We start from the raw sequence: 17,342 nt of genomic DNA, 5'->3' as shown, positions 1-17,342 counted from the left end.
CTTAAAGTACAACATTTATTTCACCTGGATTCAGATGCACTTTCCTGTTAGTAGTGATGTTACTGTTGACTTAGGTATGAGTCGTTATTAATAATAATTAATAATTTATTTTTATATACCACCTAACCAGCAGTTCATAGTGGTTTACACAATAGGTACTCAGCATACAATATAATTATAACGTCATACATAATAAAATTCTAAGTAACCTAATACAAGCATTAAAACTAATGAATAAAAAACACAATATAAATTAAAATAAGTATAGATAAAAAGATTAAGGGCTCCTTTTATCAAGGTGCGATATGGTGGTTCGCGTCGGACATTTCATCACGCACTAACCCCTGCGGCAAGCCAAAATACTAACGCCTCATCAATGGAGGCATTAGCGACTAGCATGGCAGGCAGTTTAACGCGCCTTGATAAAAGGACCCCTAAAAATACATTATAACTACATGATAATATAAAAATTAGCAATGTATACTATATTGTTTAAATAAGTGGGTTTTTGAGATCTCTTCGAAACTGATAGTAAGTAAGAAATGGAAAAACGAGAAGATTCAAACATGAATTCATTAATCCTGCTTGGAATGCTAAGGTCCTAGCCAAGAACTTTTTGTAACGACATGCATTTGCTGAAGGAAAATAAAACCAACCAGATCTACAGTGGATCCTCGGTATCTGAATTCAAGAAAGCATTGGACAAGCATATAAGATCTCTTAGGAGAAGGAAGAGATAATGGATGATATGGATGGGCCTTTTTCCTGTTCAAAGAGATGCGAGTCTTGACAAAAGTGGGTTCTTTCCCCAAACCTGCAAGTATTGCAGAAGGCATCATCTGCATTATGTCACTGGACGGTGCTCAGCCCTTCAGTTTTTCCTTCTGCGAGCAATTTGAGAAGGTGTCTTTCTGATCTGCTCTGAATGTATTTTATTACTTTTCTGTTTTTATCGAAATCATGTGGCTTTCAGTGCTCGAGAGGACCCTAATAGCCCTGGGACAGCTTTGCCTGGGAGACGACACAGCTGCAGACTTCTGCTCAGCGAATCTAACAGGGCAACCCTTTTGGGCAACCTGTTTATCTGGCCTGTATTTTCATTTCTAGAGCTTGTGGACTGTTCCCCTGGAAGCTAGGCACATCCCTGATTTATCAGGCACTTGAAGGCAGGCTGTTTGGCCCTGTGACAGTCCGGGATAGGCTTTAGTGGATGCCAGCTGTGTTTCACTTCCCCCTTTTGAATTCTTGGGAGTCTGTGGTCTCAGTCCGAATTCTTCAGTCTGACTGGCAGCCCGAAGATCCACGGCTTTGTGGACACTTTAGAGGCAGTGGCCTTCTCCGGATTCCAGCTGCAAAAGCACTAGTACAGCAACAGTGCAGCACTGTGAGTACCGTCTATAATAGTCTATAGGAAAATTAAGTGGGGGGGTTCAAGCTTTGGTGGCTCCTGGGGCTAGCTATAGGGTCCCCCACTTCCCAAAACCCCTTTTTAGAATCTTTTTGAACTCAGATGAAGCTCCTCCAGGCTGTTATTTGGTGCCAAAATGCTGCACTGCGGCCATCTTGAATTTCCCAATTTTAAAATAAAAGCCTCTATCTAGTTAAAATAGAGTGTAATGCACTTCTCAGACCTCTCTACCCCTGTATCATGCCAGGATTGAACTGGTTGGTTGACTGAGGAGCATCCGTGCACCACGTGCCATGGAGCACGTGAGGGTGGGCCAGGAGCCATGGGCTTGGCCTCTTCTGCTACCTCTGGCTGGGGAATTGCAGATGGCTCATTTTCAGGGAAGAAATCCCTTCCGAAGCCCTTGGATGGTGAATTGGCAAAATGCAGATGTGTTTGTCTAAGGGGTCCTTGGGGCTTCCTGCTCAGGGCTTTACCCCAGATTTTGTGAGTCTAGTTAGTGTTATCAGTTAATAAGTCTGGTTAAGTATCATTCTAATGTTTTCCTCTTCACATTCTTTAACCTTCTGTTGTAAACTTTTTTTTTGCAGGAGCTTCTTTCCATTTATGAGTGCAGAGAGAGTAAGAATGACTGTCCAGGTCGCAGGTTATGGCGCAGATTTCCTGAGCACGTGCAGGAAATTTTGGAACCTCATTTAAATACCAGGTGAGGTATTTCTCCTGGAACAGTTATCTTAGCATTAAAAATTAAATATGATTAAAAATGTATATTTTTAGCTAGTGATGCTGAGGAAAGAGGTTGAGAGAAGGTGTTTCCAATACAGTAGAATCTCAATTAACCGGCATTCTCAGCCAATCTGCAAAAACATCACTGGTGGGGAAAAAAAGTCCCCCGAAAGCACCAGTGGCAACGGAACCCCCCTCCCTCCCTCAAGCTCCAAAGCAGTAAAAGTGGTGACAGTCCTAAGCCACTAACCCCATCTCTCTCTCGACCCAAAGCACCAGTACAGCAGCTGTCCCGAACTGCATGCGTCCCCTTCCTCCCTCCCTTAAGCCCCGAAGCAGGCAACAGTCCTGAGCCATGAACCCCCTTGCTCCCTCCCTCTCTTCCTTACTTGAAGCAGCAGTCGGTCTTCAGGAGGCAGTGCTCAAAACAGGATGCTGGCAGCCAGCCCTGGCAGGGCAAACAGCCTTTTTTGAGTGCTGCTTCCTGCTTGACTGGCTGACACTTTGGGTAAGAGAGCGAGGGGGTTCATGGCTCAGGACCGCAGCCTACTTTGGGGCTTGAGGGAGGGGGAGGGGTTGCGGCTCAGGATCACTGCTGCTTTGGTACTTCGGGGCAGGAGGGAGGGAGGAAATTGAAATCTGGCAGACATTTCTTGTAGAGTACTGTATTATACAGTAACTCTAAGGCAACCAGAAAAACAGTTATCTGGCATCCACCAATCCCCATGGGTACCGGATAACTGAGATTCTACTGTATTACTTTACATTGCTTGCTCAGAGTGTCAAGAGTGTCTGTGTAATTCTTTAGTAGAAGATGAATATCATGATGCCATTGGACAAATAGGGAAGGCCTGATATTAAAAAAAGACATATGTGGCAGGGACTGCAAATTGCATAGGTCTTTTCTTAATGCCCCGTCTTCTGTAGGAATAGCTAGCATTTGGCTCGTATAAATTGTTGTATGCCAAACTTACCCATTTTAAATTTGAGGTGGGCAAAAACATATACAAATAATATGTAGCTATATTCAGCTGCTATCCATGTAACTTATCTTTATAAATGCCACTGAGCTAATAGATATAGAGTTCTACTTGTATATTCAGCAGTGGTATTCATATAAGTGCTGTTATGTATGGGGCAATATTCAGTTGGTGGCAGTCAGTATTTTTTTTAACACCCAAGTATTCAATGCTGGCTCATGTCTAGGTACTTGTACTGAATATCTGTGTCTGGGGCAACCACCAGGAGTTGTCTGAGCATTGCAAATATTCAGCCTTTTTGCTGTCTTAATTTAAGGAATATCAGTGACCAATGGGTAACTCCTGGCTTTGGTCCAACACTGCTCTTGGACCACCCCAATACTAACTAATGTGCTACTCCCAGTCTGGTCAGCCGCTCCAGTTCAGTTAAACCATGCTGGATAACAACTCCTATATATATATATATATTTTTACACAGATAGTGCCATGCAGAATATTTATCTCCCAGTATCCAGAAAGTCTGCCCCATAGCAATTTGTCTTTAGATCCTCTTCCCCAGACTAGTGCTAGGATATTCAGATATAAAACTATCTCTGCTCGTAAAATTCATAACTCATGGTTTTCCACAGAGCTTCTACTTCTAAAAAAACAACTAAGATCTCTTGAACGTAGATGGAGGAAGGATAAAACTCATACAAATTTAGTTACATATAAGGAATACTCGGAACTTTACAAAAAAAAAATAAATCAAGCTAAACTGAAATACTATTCAGAGAAAATATTTAAGGCTAAAAACCCTTCTATTCTCTATACCATCCTTAATAATATAACTCCAGGCAAAAATAAACAACTTGACTCAAAAACTATAATTCCTTCAGCCCAAGAAATTGCTGATTATTTTATTGATAAAATTAACAACATTAAGAAATCATTTAAAACATTACTCCTTCCAACTGATTTAGATCAAATTCATCAAGATTTATTATCCTCAAAATGTTCAAAATTTAAAATACCAAGCCTAAAGGAGATTGAACTTGTTCTAAAAACTCTGAATATCAAGGGTTCCAAAGCTGATCAAATACCACCACTAATTCTTAAACAATATTTTGACATCTTTGGACCTAAGATTCACATATTAATTACAGAAAGTTTAAACCAACACACAGTGCCATTAGAATGGAAAAAAATCATATATCCGAGCAATTATGAAAGTTAAAAATACTAGTCAAACTGATCTAACTAATTTCAGACCTATTTCAAATATTCCATTTCTGGCAAAGTTAACTGAAAAAATTGTTTTCAACCAAATTTCAGAGTTTGTAGAACAAACCAATGTGTTACATCCAAATCAAACAGGTTTTAGACAGCACCACAGTACTGAACACTCTCTTATCGGTATGACAACTTCTATTCAATACTTTTTAGATCATCATCAATCGGTGCTGTTAACCTCGCTTGATCTTTCAGCAGCGTTTGATACGATTGATCACCAACTACTCCTTAATAGACTTCATTCTATAGGGATTACAGATGAAGTTCTTGCTTGGTTTACATCTTACTTTAAGGAGCGCACATCCACAGTTATTTTCAACGAATCTTCATCCTTGCCCTCACATATTACACATGGGGTTCCACAGGGATCTATTCTTTCACCTTTGCTTTTTAATATTTTTTTGGCTCCACTGTTGACACTATGCCAATCTATTGGATTTCATGTTTTTGCCTATGCCGATGATATACAATTATTGCATCCATTAGTTAATAACAATATAAATGAAATTTTGGATATAAATGCGAAACTAGATCAAGTGCATCATTGGCTGGACAAAAACAGACTAGCTCTTAATATTAAAAAAACTAATGTCATGCTTTTTCCCTGGAAAGATAGTTTTTCTCTTATTACTCCTATTTCAATTTTAAATGTTCCCCTTCAATTAGTTAAAAATATAAAAATTTTAGGAGTAATCTTTGATAATAAACTTAACTACCATGACCATATCAGTAGTATTGTGAAAACTACCTTTTACAGATTGCGGAAAATTCGTTCTATTTCTAAATTTCTCTGTCCTAAAGCACTTAATATACTTATTCATTCTTTGGTGATATCTAAAATCGATTATTGTAATTCCCTATTTAAAGGAATTGCCTTACAAGAAATAAAACGACTACAAATTATTCAGAATGCATCAATTAAATTAATAACAAAATCCAAAAAGTTTGATCATGTAACACCACTCCTTAAAAAGGCTCATTGGCTTCCTGTTATATATAGAATTACTCATAAATTATGTACAGTTATTTTTAAAACCTTATATAATAAGACCCCAGCATTTTTATTTAGATTACTTATCCCTTATTCTGCAAAGAGAACCTTACGATCAAGCGAACAAAATCTTTTATCTATTCCCTCCCTAAAAATCATTAATACAAGGAGACAATTTATCTTCTCCTGCACAGCACCGCAGACATGGAACGCCCTCCCTATGTTTTTACGGGAGGAGAAAGAGTTTGTAAAATTTAAAAACGAGTTAAAAACTTTCCTTTTTAGAGATGCATTTGCAGATTAATTTTTTAACTAATTGCTTCGCTTATTTTATTCCCTCTTAATGTCTTATTACCCTTTTGTATTTTCCTTTGATGTCTCCTCTTTTCTTTATAAATTGTATTTCATCCCTCCTTACCTTGTGTTTAACATTGTAAATTTTTAGTACAATAAGTTTATTTATTAATTGTATGGACTGTTTTGTTACCCAACACATGTAACTTTTTAAATGTACACCGCTTAGAAACTTGGTTTAAGCGGTTAATCAAGCCATTTAATAAACTTGAAACTTGAAACTTGTTTTATAGTACAGTAGGCACATCATTCTTGAACCTGTGGTATGTGTATTTCTGATAACAAGATCTGGTGTAGAAAACTTCATTTACATTTTTCTGCTCCGCCTCCCCTCACTCTGGGCTGTCCTGTAATTCCTCAGTTTTATTCTCTATATGTGAGATGGTAGGAGCCTGTTCTGCTCGTATTTATTTTTCCTTTAAATTTGGATTTTTATCCATTCGTGAGGCTTTTCAGTGCTTTAGAGGATCCCAGTTCCAGGACATCTCTGGCTGAGAGAAAACAGACTCTGAGGGCAGTAGTATGGAGCCAAGAGGCAGCCTGTTATGCAGGGCACCTGCTTGGTAAGCCAGCACTACCAGTTCGGGAGCTCAGGGATCATTCCCTTGGGAGCAAGGCTCGCTTCAGGTTTTGTCCACAGAAAGCTTGAGGACAGGCTGAGTGGCCCCAAGGCAGTTTTTCACCAGAATCGGGTGCTGACTTCAATTCCTCCCCCCAAGTTCACACATGGGTTCCAGTGGGGTTTGAGGTCTCTGAAGTAGAACTTCTGTGGCTGCAGTTTCAACCTTAGCAGCTTCCATCACCTCCATGGCACAGTGTGTACCGGCTGTGACAGCCTAAGAGAGAAATTGGGGGTGGGGGTGTCTCTAAAAGTAGTTTTTAAAGGTTTCTGGGGCTAGGTACAGGGTTTTCCACCTCTAAAATCCTATTCCTCAAATTTTTTTGACTCCTTATTTAGCTCTCATGATCCGTTTTTGATGCTAAAATCACAGCGGCCATTTGGATATCCAAGTATTAAAGTCAAAACCTCTATCTGCCTCAAAACAGCTTAATTTGGCTCAAAATTGCCTTAGATAAACTCCTCAGGCTGGGATACTCAGGATTCATGCTAGATTTGTGCTGGATGGCTGCATGGACATGAAGAGGGTGGGAACCACTGGCCTAGATGACTCGGGTTCCAGGTCAAAGATCTTGGCTGGAGCTGGTAAATGGTGAAAGGTTGTCCCCGGTGAAGCGCAGCTGCGCTTCTGCTGTTAAAACCCAGAGTGGAACACAAGAGCACCTGCAAGGGCCCTCTGGGTGTCCTGGTCTGACTTTTGCTTCAGAATTTATAAGTTTGATGTACAAAGAGTACTTAAATTACAGTGGCTGCATTGACTCCTCAGGGGTCATGGCAGTGGTAGTGCCAGGGGTCCCCCCCCTCTAAGAGCACACTTTCCCCACAGCAGAGCCATGCACAAGATATGGGGTTACTGTCAGAAGAGGATTGGGAGGAAGTGGATTCTGTAGCTATGCCTTTATTCCCAGTCTGGGTCCTCAGTACCAGGAGATTCTGCATCGCATCTGGGAGGACCAGCTCTCGACCAGGTGGCAATCCTGGATCTCTGAGAGGACCCAACTGCGTGCAAGCTGTGCTCATAATGCTTTTGAAGATTATTACTGAGTCTCTCCAAGAATTAAAGATAGAACTTCCACAGACCTCTACTGCCCAGTGCTCTACTGCCCAATGCTCAGACCATATGCTTTCCCTCCCATCTGGACAATATTAAGGTGCTGCTGACTGATTATAACTTTTGGTGGAATTCTGTATGCCATATATATAAAATGGAACGTACAATAGCAACACAAAAAGGATATTTTGGTAAATTTCAGAAAATTTGGAGACCATTAACAGTAATGAATGATAACATTTTCCCAAAGTAAGATATTTGATAGAAGGGAAAAGGGTGGGTATTATTTTTATTTATCTCATAATGCATATGAATATATCAATAGTCTTAATATATTTGTATGAAATTCTGTTACGGGAAGGGATGGGGATGGGAGGGTTTTTATTTAATAATAATTGTTTTGATATTAGGTGTATTACATAATATTCAAGATATTATAGAATATAAATATGTAATGAAATGTTATATTTAATGTGTTATATGAGAGTTAATCAAGTGTGTATTTATAAGTTCATATGATTTTATCTAATATGTTTTAATTTGTTGTAATATGCAAAAATGAATAAAGAATTAAAAAAAAAAAAAAGGTGCTGCTGACTGACCATTGGGAGGTTCAGAAGGAGCCCCTTAAGGTGGCTGAAGCTATGATGAAATTTTATGCGATGGACGCTGATTTTTCATCAGCTATTTATTCCGCCTAAGGTGGATTCCTTGGTGTTCCTATGAGCATCAGGAGCAGCGCAGAGCATTCAGCGTGGCTCCCTGCGCTACTAGCCACTATTGTTGTTTAGTAAAAGGGGGGGGGGGGAAATTAAGACCATTCTATTGAAAATGCAAAATATATCCACTGTGTTCACAAGTTTACTAAAAATATTTTAGTGAAAATGTCTAAAAATAAATATTATCTTATTTTTAGAGTTCAAAACACAGTTAATCTATTAACTTGACATTTCACATTCCAGATACAAGAGTTCACAGAAAACCATCAACTGGTCTGCAATGAAGAAACCAATTTATCTAAGCAAATTAGGTAGTAACTTTGCAGAGTGGTCAGCAACATGGGCTGGTTATCTTATAACAAAGGTAAGAGACGTGAGCAGAGACGTTCATTCTGTAATGACAAATAAGCAGTTGCTTAGTAAGAGCTTCAGTTCTGCAGAATTCACCTGTAAAGAATGGATTAACTGTGGCAAATGTATGGAAAAATAGTTTATTTGACAGAAGCAGAGTATGTGCATTTACTGTGGTTTTTCATCCTGTGATATCATTAACCTGGTCAAAAGTATTTCTGTTACTTTGTCTAAGTGGTAAAAAAAATCTTAAGAGTTGCAATTCTTTATTGATTAGGTTATTCCAATTCTAATTAGACTTTAAAGAATCCTTTCAGGAGAAACTTTGCTGTTGTAATAATTCTAAACTGAATGATGAACATGTGGGATATACTCCTCCTCCTTGTTTTATTTTTGTGATTTTATTTTACTTTTAAAGTTTTTTTGTGGGGAAAGATGACCTCAAGTGCTCGCGGCTGTTTGACTTTAGAACTCAACTTGTCATAACAGGCTCCTGCGAGCTATCATTAGTCTCCTTTTTCCCCCTACTCTGTCAGTATTTTATTTATTTTAAAATTCTAACTCTTTGAAACTTTTAATTTTTTTGATTTCTTAAAGTTTCACTTATATTGATACTCATAATGATAGTAAACCCATTCGTTCCAATCACCATGTAGCTTTGCTTGTACTTAGCTTTATTCCAAAGGTGCTGTTAGTACTTTCAATTCCCTGCTTCATCTATCAGCTGGTTTTGTTAAGGTGGTACTGTTAAGGTGGGGGGAAAAAAGGAGACTAGTGATAGCTCGCAGGAGGCTGTTACAATAAGACGAGTTCTAAAGTCAAACAGCCGCGAGCACTTGAGGACATCTTTCCCCACAAAAAACTTTAAAAGTAAAATAAGATCACAAAAATAAAACAAGGAGGAAAAGTACATCCCCCATGTTCATCATTCTGTAAAGAGTGATTTGTCATTGACATAATATTTGAAGGATAAGACGGTAATAATTCTAAACACAGCTAACTAGGGGATCTTCATTCACTTCTGACCTACCAGAGGCAAAGTTGAGTGAAAGCTATTCTTGTCTGAATATAGTTCTTACTGGGGAGCATAGTAAGTAAAATTTTTCTCCTGTTTTGGGGTAACTTAATAAAAAGCTTGGTTATGTAGAACAGAATGTTTTGTACACGAATAGTAGTGCCCAGAACCATAACACCTATTATATGATAAGCATAGGTGTTTCTAGGGGAAGGATGGGGCAGGATTGGCACTTAAATGTGAATTCTTTCCAACACATATATGCACAAAGTAATGTGAATGTGTATAAGGCTGCTTTTTTTTTTTTTAAGGCAGAAGGCGCAATCATTGCTTTTATAAAATGGCTCAACCTAGGTATCTGTGTACCTTCCTGCCTATTATGAAACATAGAAACATGATGGCAGATAAAGGCCAAATGGCCCATTTAGTCTGCTCATCCCCAGTAACCATTATCTCTTTCTCTCTCCCAAGAGATCCCATGTGCCTATCCCAGGCCCTTTTAAATTCAGACATAGTCTCTGTCTCTATCACCTCTTCTGGGAAACTGTTCCATGCATCTACCACCCTTTCTGTAAAATAGTATTTCCTTAGATTACTCCAGAGCCTTTCACCTCTTAACTTCATCCTATGCTCTCTCATTGCAGAGTTTCCTTTCAAATGAAAGAGATTCGACTCATACACATTTACATTATGTAGATATTTAAACATCTCTTATTGTATCTCTCCACTTCTGCCTTTCCTCCAAACTATACAGATTGAGATCTTTAAGTCTGTCCCCATACGCCATATGATGAAGACCACATACCATTTTAGTAGCCTTCCTCTGGACCAACTCCATCCTTTTATATCTTTTTGAAGGTGCGGCCTCCAGAATTGTACACAATATTCTAAATGAGGTCTCACCAAAGTCTTATACAGGGGCATCAATACCTCCTTTTTTCCTACTGGCCATACCTCTCCCTATGCAACCTAGCATCCTTCTAGCTTTCGCCATCACCTTTTCAACCTGTTTGGCCACCTTAAGATCATCACATAAGCACATAAGCATTGCCTCCGCTGGGTCAGACCAGAGGTCCATCATGCCCAGCAGTCCGCACACACGGAGGCCCATCAGGTCCAGGACCTGTGCAGTAGTCCTCTAACCGTACTCTTCTATCCCCTTTTCTTCAGAAAGTTGCCCAATCCCTTCTTGAACCCCAATACTAACTATAAACGCCTTCACCGGATCAGACTTTAGGTCCATCTATTTTGGCGACCCGCACACGCAGAGGCCAAGCCAGGTGCTCCCAGATGGAGACCCTGATTACCCATATCCCTCAATGTGATTTGCAAGGAGGTGTGCATCCAACTCACGCTTGAAACCCAGAATGGTAGTCTCCGTCACCATCTCCTCTGGGAGAGCATTCCAAGCGTTCACCACTCGCTGTGTGAAATAGAATTTCCTGACATTTGTCCTGAGCCTGCTGCCCCTCAGCCTCAGTCTATGACCTCTTGTCTGTGTCACTTTTGACAATGTGAACAACGGTGTTTCTTGCTCAATTTTATCGAATCCATTCAGTATTTTATAAGTCTCAATCATATCTCCTCGCAGTCTCCTCCTCCCGAGGGTGAACAGTCCCAGTCCTTCGAGTCGTTCTTTGTAGCTCAAATTTTCCATACCTTTTACTAGCTTCGTGGCTCGCCTCTGCACCCTTTCCAGCAGGGTTATATCCTTTTTTAGGTATGGAGACCAGTGTTGGACACAGTACTCCAAGTGTGGTCTGACCATTGCTCTGTAAAGCGGCATTATAACGGCCGCCGATCTACTCGTGATCCCCTTCTTTATCATACCTAACATTCTGTTTGCTTTCTTTGCCGCCGCCGCACATTGAGCTGACGGCTTCAAGTTCCTGTCTATCAGTACCCCCAGGTCCCTTTCTTGATCGGATTTGGCCAATGTTACACCTAACATTTTATATTCATGTTCCTTATTTTTCCTACCCAGGTGCATCACCTTGCATTTGTCTATGTTGAACCTCATTTGCCACTTTTCTGCCCATTCCTCCAGCTGATTTAGATCCTTCTGGAGATCTTCACTTTCTTTTTGTGACCCAACTGCCCGACATAGTTTTGTATCATCTGCAAACTTGATTATAATACTTGTTGTTTCCTCTTCAAGGTCATTTATGAAGATATTGAATAAGATGGGCCCAAGAACCGATCCCTGGGGCACGCCGCTAGTCACCTTCTCCCAGTCCGAGAATTTCCTATTTATCTTACCCTCTGCAGTCTATTTTCTAGCCATTTGCCTATCCATCTAAGTACGTCCCCTTCAATTCCGTGGCTTAGTAGTTTCCTTATAAGCCTTGTGTGCGGGACCTTGTCGAATGCTTTCTGGAAGTCCAAGTAAATTATATCCACCGAGTCTCCGTTGTCGATTAGTTTGTTCACCTTCTCGAAAAATTGAAGTAAATTTGTCAAACATGACTTCCCCTTCCTGAAGCCATGCTGACTAGCTCTCATCAGGTCATGATTCTCCAGGTGTTGCACTATGCTATCCTTGATTAGTGCTTCAACCATCTTCCCAGGAACCGACGTAAGACTGACAGGTCTATAATTGCCTGGTTCTCCTCTCGATCCTTTTTTGAAGATTGGGATGACATTCGCTATCTTCCAGTCATCAGGTATTTGCCCGGTTCTAATTGACATGTTAGCTAGGGTTTGTAATAGTTCTCCAATTTCTACCTTTAGCTCCTTTAATACTCTCGGGTGAATTCCATCCGGTCCGGGGGATTTGTCACTTTTTAGTTTGTCAATCTGATAGTATATCATGTCCAATTCCACGTTCACTGAGGTGAGGCTATCCTCTATGTCACCCATGAATACCCTTCTTGTTTCCGGTAATGTTGTTGTGTCCTCATTGGTAAAGACGGAGGCAAAGAATGAATTTAGCCTATCTGCAATTTGTTTGTCTTCTTTAATGCACCCTTTCCTTCCTTGGTCGTCAAGAGGGCCAACTGCCTCTATTGCTGGTTTTTTCCCTTTTATATTCCTGAAAAAGGGCTTGAAGTTTTTGGCTTCTTGCGCTATCTTTTCCTCATAGGCTGCTTTGGCGTCTCTTACCACCTTGTGACATTTCTTCTGGTCAACCTTGTGTCTAATCCAGGCCTCGGTTGTTCGTTCGCGTTTCCATTTCTTGAACGAGTTCCTCTTATCCCTTACCGCATCCTTCACCCCTTTAGTTAGCCAAGCTGGCTCTCCTTTGTTCTTTTTTCGCCTTCCTTTGGATATCTGCGGGATGTAGAGATTCTGCGCTTCGGTGATTGTATTTTTTAGTAGGGACCATGCTTGATTGACCGTTTTGATTCCGGCTGTCTTATTCTTGAGCCGTTTTTTTACCATGACTCTCATTTTGTCATAATTCCCTTTTTTGAAGTTAAAGGCTGTGGTTTGGGTCTTGGTTTTTTTTCCCTTCCCAATGCCAATTTTAAAATTGATCATGCTGTGATCGCTCGTCCCCAGGGGGACCAGGACTTCCACGTCTGATGTTCTCCCAGTTAAGCCATTGAGGACTAAGTCCAAGGTTGCGGAACCCCTTGTTGGTTCTCCCACCATTTGTTCTAAGAAGCAGTCCCCTATTGTTTCCAGGAATATCGTTTCCCTGCCGCAGTTCGAGGTTCCTAGGTTCCAGTTGATCCCTGGATAGTTGAAGTCTCCCATGATTGTTACATTTCCCGTTCTACATTCATGGTTGATTTCCTTCATCATTTCTTCAATCACACCAAAGTCCCGCTCTTCTGTCGTGCACATAAGTTCTTCACCCCCTAAACTGTACCGTTCCCTCTGTTTTTTGCAGCACAAATGCATTACATTTAAGCTGCCAAATTTCAGACCATTCTTCAAGCTTCGCCAGTTCTTTCTTCATGTTGTTCACACCATCTGGCATGTCTACTCTATTGCAGATTTTGGTATCATCTGCAAAGAGGCAAATCTTACCCGACAACCCTTCAACAATATTGTTTATAAAAATGTTAAAAAGAACAGGCCCCAGAACAGAACCTTGAGGCACACCACTGATAACATCCCTTTCCTCAGAGCGATCTCCATTGATCACTACCCTCTTTCGCCTTCCACTCAACCAGTTCTTGACCCAGCCTGTCACTTTGGGACCCATCCCAAATTCTCTTTCACGTATTTATGGAGAAAATGCTAAGTAAATAGGATGCTAAATGATGTGAGCAGTCTGACAGGGTAACATAGGGAAGGAATAATAGACTAATTCACAGGGACTGTCCTAGTTATTCAAGTAAATGAATGTTTTCTCAATATCAGTAAGATTAGTTATTTGCAGCTTGGAGGCTATATATTCAGGTGGGGGAAAATGAACTCAGCTAGCTAGGTGTTCCTCCAGAAGCACTGTGGGCAGATTTTAATCCTGGATATTCAGTGCCGACCCATATCCATGCACCAGTATTGAATATCATAAAAACAGCACAGAAATTACAGAAAGATATGTTGTACAGCTAGAAGTTTTGCCTCCTACAGTTGTATGGTGCTATATAATGAAGGATACTATGTTTTAAAGTTTAAAACCATGAATTAATAGTGCACCTTGACTTATATATTATCATAGTTCCACAGTAAAAAGTATATTTCATTCTAGGTGAAACATGAATTTGCTAGCAGAGTCTTCAACTGCTGTAGTATAATGATGAAACATGACTTCAAGGTGACATTGTATCTTCTGCCACACATTCTGGTCTATGTCTTGTTGGGATGCAACCAGGAGGTTCAACATGAGGTGAGATGATTTGCTTTGAGCATCAAGTGCAAATTAGCATCATTCCAAAAATATGACATGTAGAAATTTGTGTCAGATTGATTTCTAAACTAGTTGAATAATTGTCTGCTGCTCTTTATTGCCATTAATTTTTGTCATAAGACAGTTGTTTTTATTTTTATAAAAACCTTATTTCAAAGGCTGAACTGGGGTTTTTCCCCCTAAGGAAATGTTCTACAAATTGGAACACTTGTAGAACTTTGTTAGTAATATTGTTGAGGAAGTTCAATATAGTGAGAATTTGGATTTCTGTTTATGAAATGGGTGGCCATTTTTGTGTTAAGGTTTATGCAGAGATTATGGCAGTTCTGAAACATGATGACCCATTAACTCGAAGACTGCAGTATAATGCATCCGATCTCAGCCAGCTAAGCACACAGACTGTCTTCTCCATGATTGACCATCTCACACACTGGGCAAGGCACAAGTTCCAATCTCTTCAGTCAGAGAAAAGCACAAACAAGTCCAGCAGAGACCAGGAGGAGCTTAAGGGTGAGTATTGTAAGATGTTAAACCTAACAAACATGGATACTTATGCAGTTTGAAAATTTAAAGTGGGCTTTTTTCAATATGTTCCCACTCTGTGTCTTTAATAAAACTCATTTGGAAATAGTGCCCAAGAGATGTGTTTCTGTAATGAGAGCTCTTAATAAATAAATATATAGCAATAGTAGTAATAATTCTTATATGTGGAAAAGCTAAGAGGTTCGGGTTATTCACTTGGAGAAAACAGCTGAAGGGGATTTATGTTAGAAGTCTACAAAGTCCTGAGTGGAGTAGTATGGGTAAACATGAATTGTTTGTTTACTCTTTCAAAAAGTACATTTTTATTACATAGAGCTTTTTGGACCCCAGTTCGTTTACAAAAGTTGGATAGCTCTAAATCTAATAGATGCTGGCACTGTAATCTAGAAGTGGGGACATTGGATCATCTAATTTTTTATTGCCCCTGCATTAGGAATTTTTGGAATTCAATTTGGTCTCAAATAAATTGCTTATTGGAAAATCATGTGGAAATATCATATGATACTGTTCTGTTCGGTATGTCTATGAGGAAAAAAAGTCAATTATCAGCACATAACAATAAGCTTTTGATGATAATGACGGGTGTTGCTATGCAACATATTACTAACAACTGGAAAAATTATAGTAATCTCAATTATACGTTTTGGTGGAATTCCCTGTGTCATATTTACAAGATGGAAAGAGCAATTGCAATACAGAAAGGAAGTTATAAAATTTTTTTAAAGATATGGAGACCGATGATTGATTTTTGTAGTGAATAGGCATCATTTTTCTTTGATAATATACATAGGGGGGTGGGGAGATTGGAAGATAAGATGTAGCAAAATTGAAATTTTGAAGGAATATGATAGTTTTAATGATTGTATAGAAAGATGGGAGGGGGGAGTGTTTTTAATTAATCTACATATTAAGAATATAATGTATGATGTTCAAGTATTATACGATAGTATTTCATGTTGTTCTTTTTGTGCACTTGATGTAAGTTTGGTGTACTGGAGCGATGGTCTAGGACATGGCAACTCAACTTCAATGCCAAAAAATGCAAAGTTATGCACCTGGGAAGCCAGAATCCATGCAAGTCTTATACCCTTAATGGCGAGATCCTAGCAAAAACGGTAGCAGAACGAGACTTGGGGGTAATCGTCAGTGAGGACATGAAGTCTGCCAATCAAGTGGAGCAGGCTTCGTCCAAGGCAAGACAAATCATGGGCTGCATACGAAGGGGTTTCATCAGTCGTAAGGCGGAAGTCATTATGCCATTGTATAGATCCATGGTGAGGCCCCACCTGGAATACTGTGTGCAATTCTGGAGGCCGCATTATCGCAAGGATGTGCTGAGACTGGAGTCGGTGCAAAGAATGGCCACCCGGATGGTCTCGGGACTCAAGGATCTATCATACGAAAAACGGCTTGACAAATTACAGCTATACTCGCTCGAGGAGCGCAGAGAGAGGGGTGACATGATCGAGACGTTCAAGTATCTTACGGGCCGCATCGAGGCGGAGGAAGATATCTTCTTTTTCAAGGGTCCCACGACAACAAGAGGGCATCCGTTGAAAATCAGGGGCGGGAAACTACGAGGTGACACCAGGAAATTCTTTTTCACTGAAAGAGTGGTTGATCGCTGGAATAGTCTTCCACTACAGGTGATTGAGGCCAGCAGCGTGCCTGATTTTAAGGCCAAATGGGATCGGCACATGGGATCTATTTACAGGGCAAAGGTAGGGGAGGGACATTAAGGTGGGCAGACTAGATGGGCCGTGGGCCCTTATCTGCCGTCTATTTCTATGTTTCTATGTTTGAAAAAGAATAAAGAAATTAAAAAAAAAAAAAAAAGTACAAAGATTAAGGGATATGCTATTAAATTACCGTATATTTTGCACTATAAGACACATCTGACTATAAGACGCAACTAAGTTTAGAGGAGGAAAACCAAGAAAAAAACCACTCTGAACCAAATTAAACATAGAAACATAGAGTATGACGGCAGAAAAGGGCCATCGGCCCAACAAGTCTGCCCACTCGAAGAACCCTTCCCCTAAACACTTCCTCAAAGTGAACCCACATGTTTATCCCATTTTTTCTTAAAATAGAGAACGTTGCTGGCCTCAACTACCTGAAGTGGAAGATCATTCCAACAATCAACCACCCTTTTGGTGAAGAAATACTTCCTAATGTCACCATGAAATCTCCCACCCTTGATTTTTAACGGATGCCCTCTTGTCGCCTTAGGTCCTGTAAGGAAAAAGATGTCGTCTTCCACCTCAATACGGCCAGTAACATATTTGAACGTCTCTATCATGTCTCCCCTCTCTCTGCGTTCCTCGAGAGAGTATAGCTTCAACTTACCTAGACGTTCTTCATATGGGAGATCCTTGAGTCCTGAGACCATCCTAGTGGCCATTCGCTGAACTGACTCTATTCTCAGCACATCCTTTTGATAATGTGGCCTCCAAAATTGAACACAATACTCCAGATGAGGGTTCACCATGGACCCGTACAGCGACATTAC

At 40.1% G+C, this 17,342-nt stretch overlaps 1 protein-coding gene across 2 annotated transcripts in view; it reads left to right on the top strand.

Annotated features, from left to right (window-relative positions):
* The window catches only part of ATR (ATR serine/threonine kinase), a 152,935-nt gene that overhangs the window by 79,793 nt on the left and 55,800 nt on the right, over positions 1–17,342 (top strand). For both annotated transcript variants that reach the window (XM_033958442.1, XM_033958441.1), the window contains 4 exons: positions 1,999–2,114; positions 8,364–8,484; positions 14,129–14,266; positions 14,590–14,797. In XM_033958442.1, coding sequence (XP_033814333.1) covers positions 1,999–2,114; positions 8,364–8,484; positions 14,129–14,266; positions 14,590–14,797 — 583 coding nt within the window. The remainder of the gene's footprint in view (positions 1–1,998; positions 2,115–8,363; positions 8,485–14,128; positions 14,267–14,589; positions 14,798–17,342) is intronic.

The sequence above is a fragment of the Geotrypetes seraphini genome, chromosome 9 (assembly GCF_902459505.1).
Source record: "Geotrypetes seraphini chromosome 9, aGeoSer1.1, whole genome shotgun sequence".
In the NCBI taxonomy this organism is placed as follows: Eukaryota; Metazoa; Chordata; class Amphibia; order Gymnophiona; family Dermophiidae; genus Geotrypetes; species Geotrypetes seraphini.
Note: the sequence above shows the minus strand (reverse complement) of the source record. Positions and strands in the feature narration are given on the sequence as shown.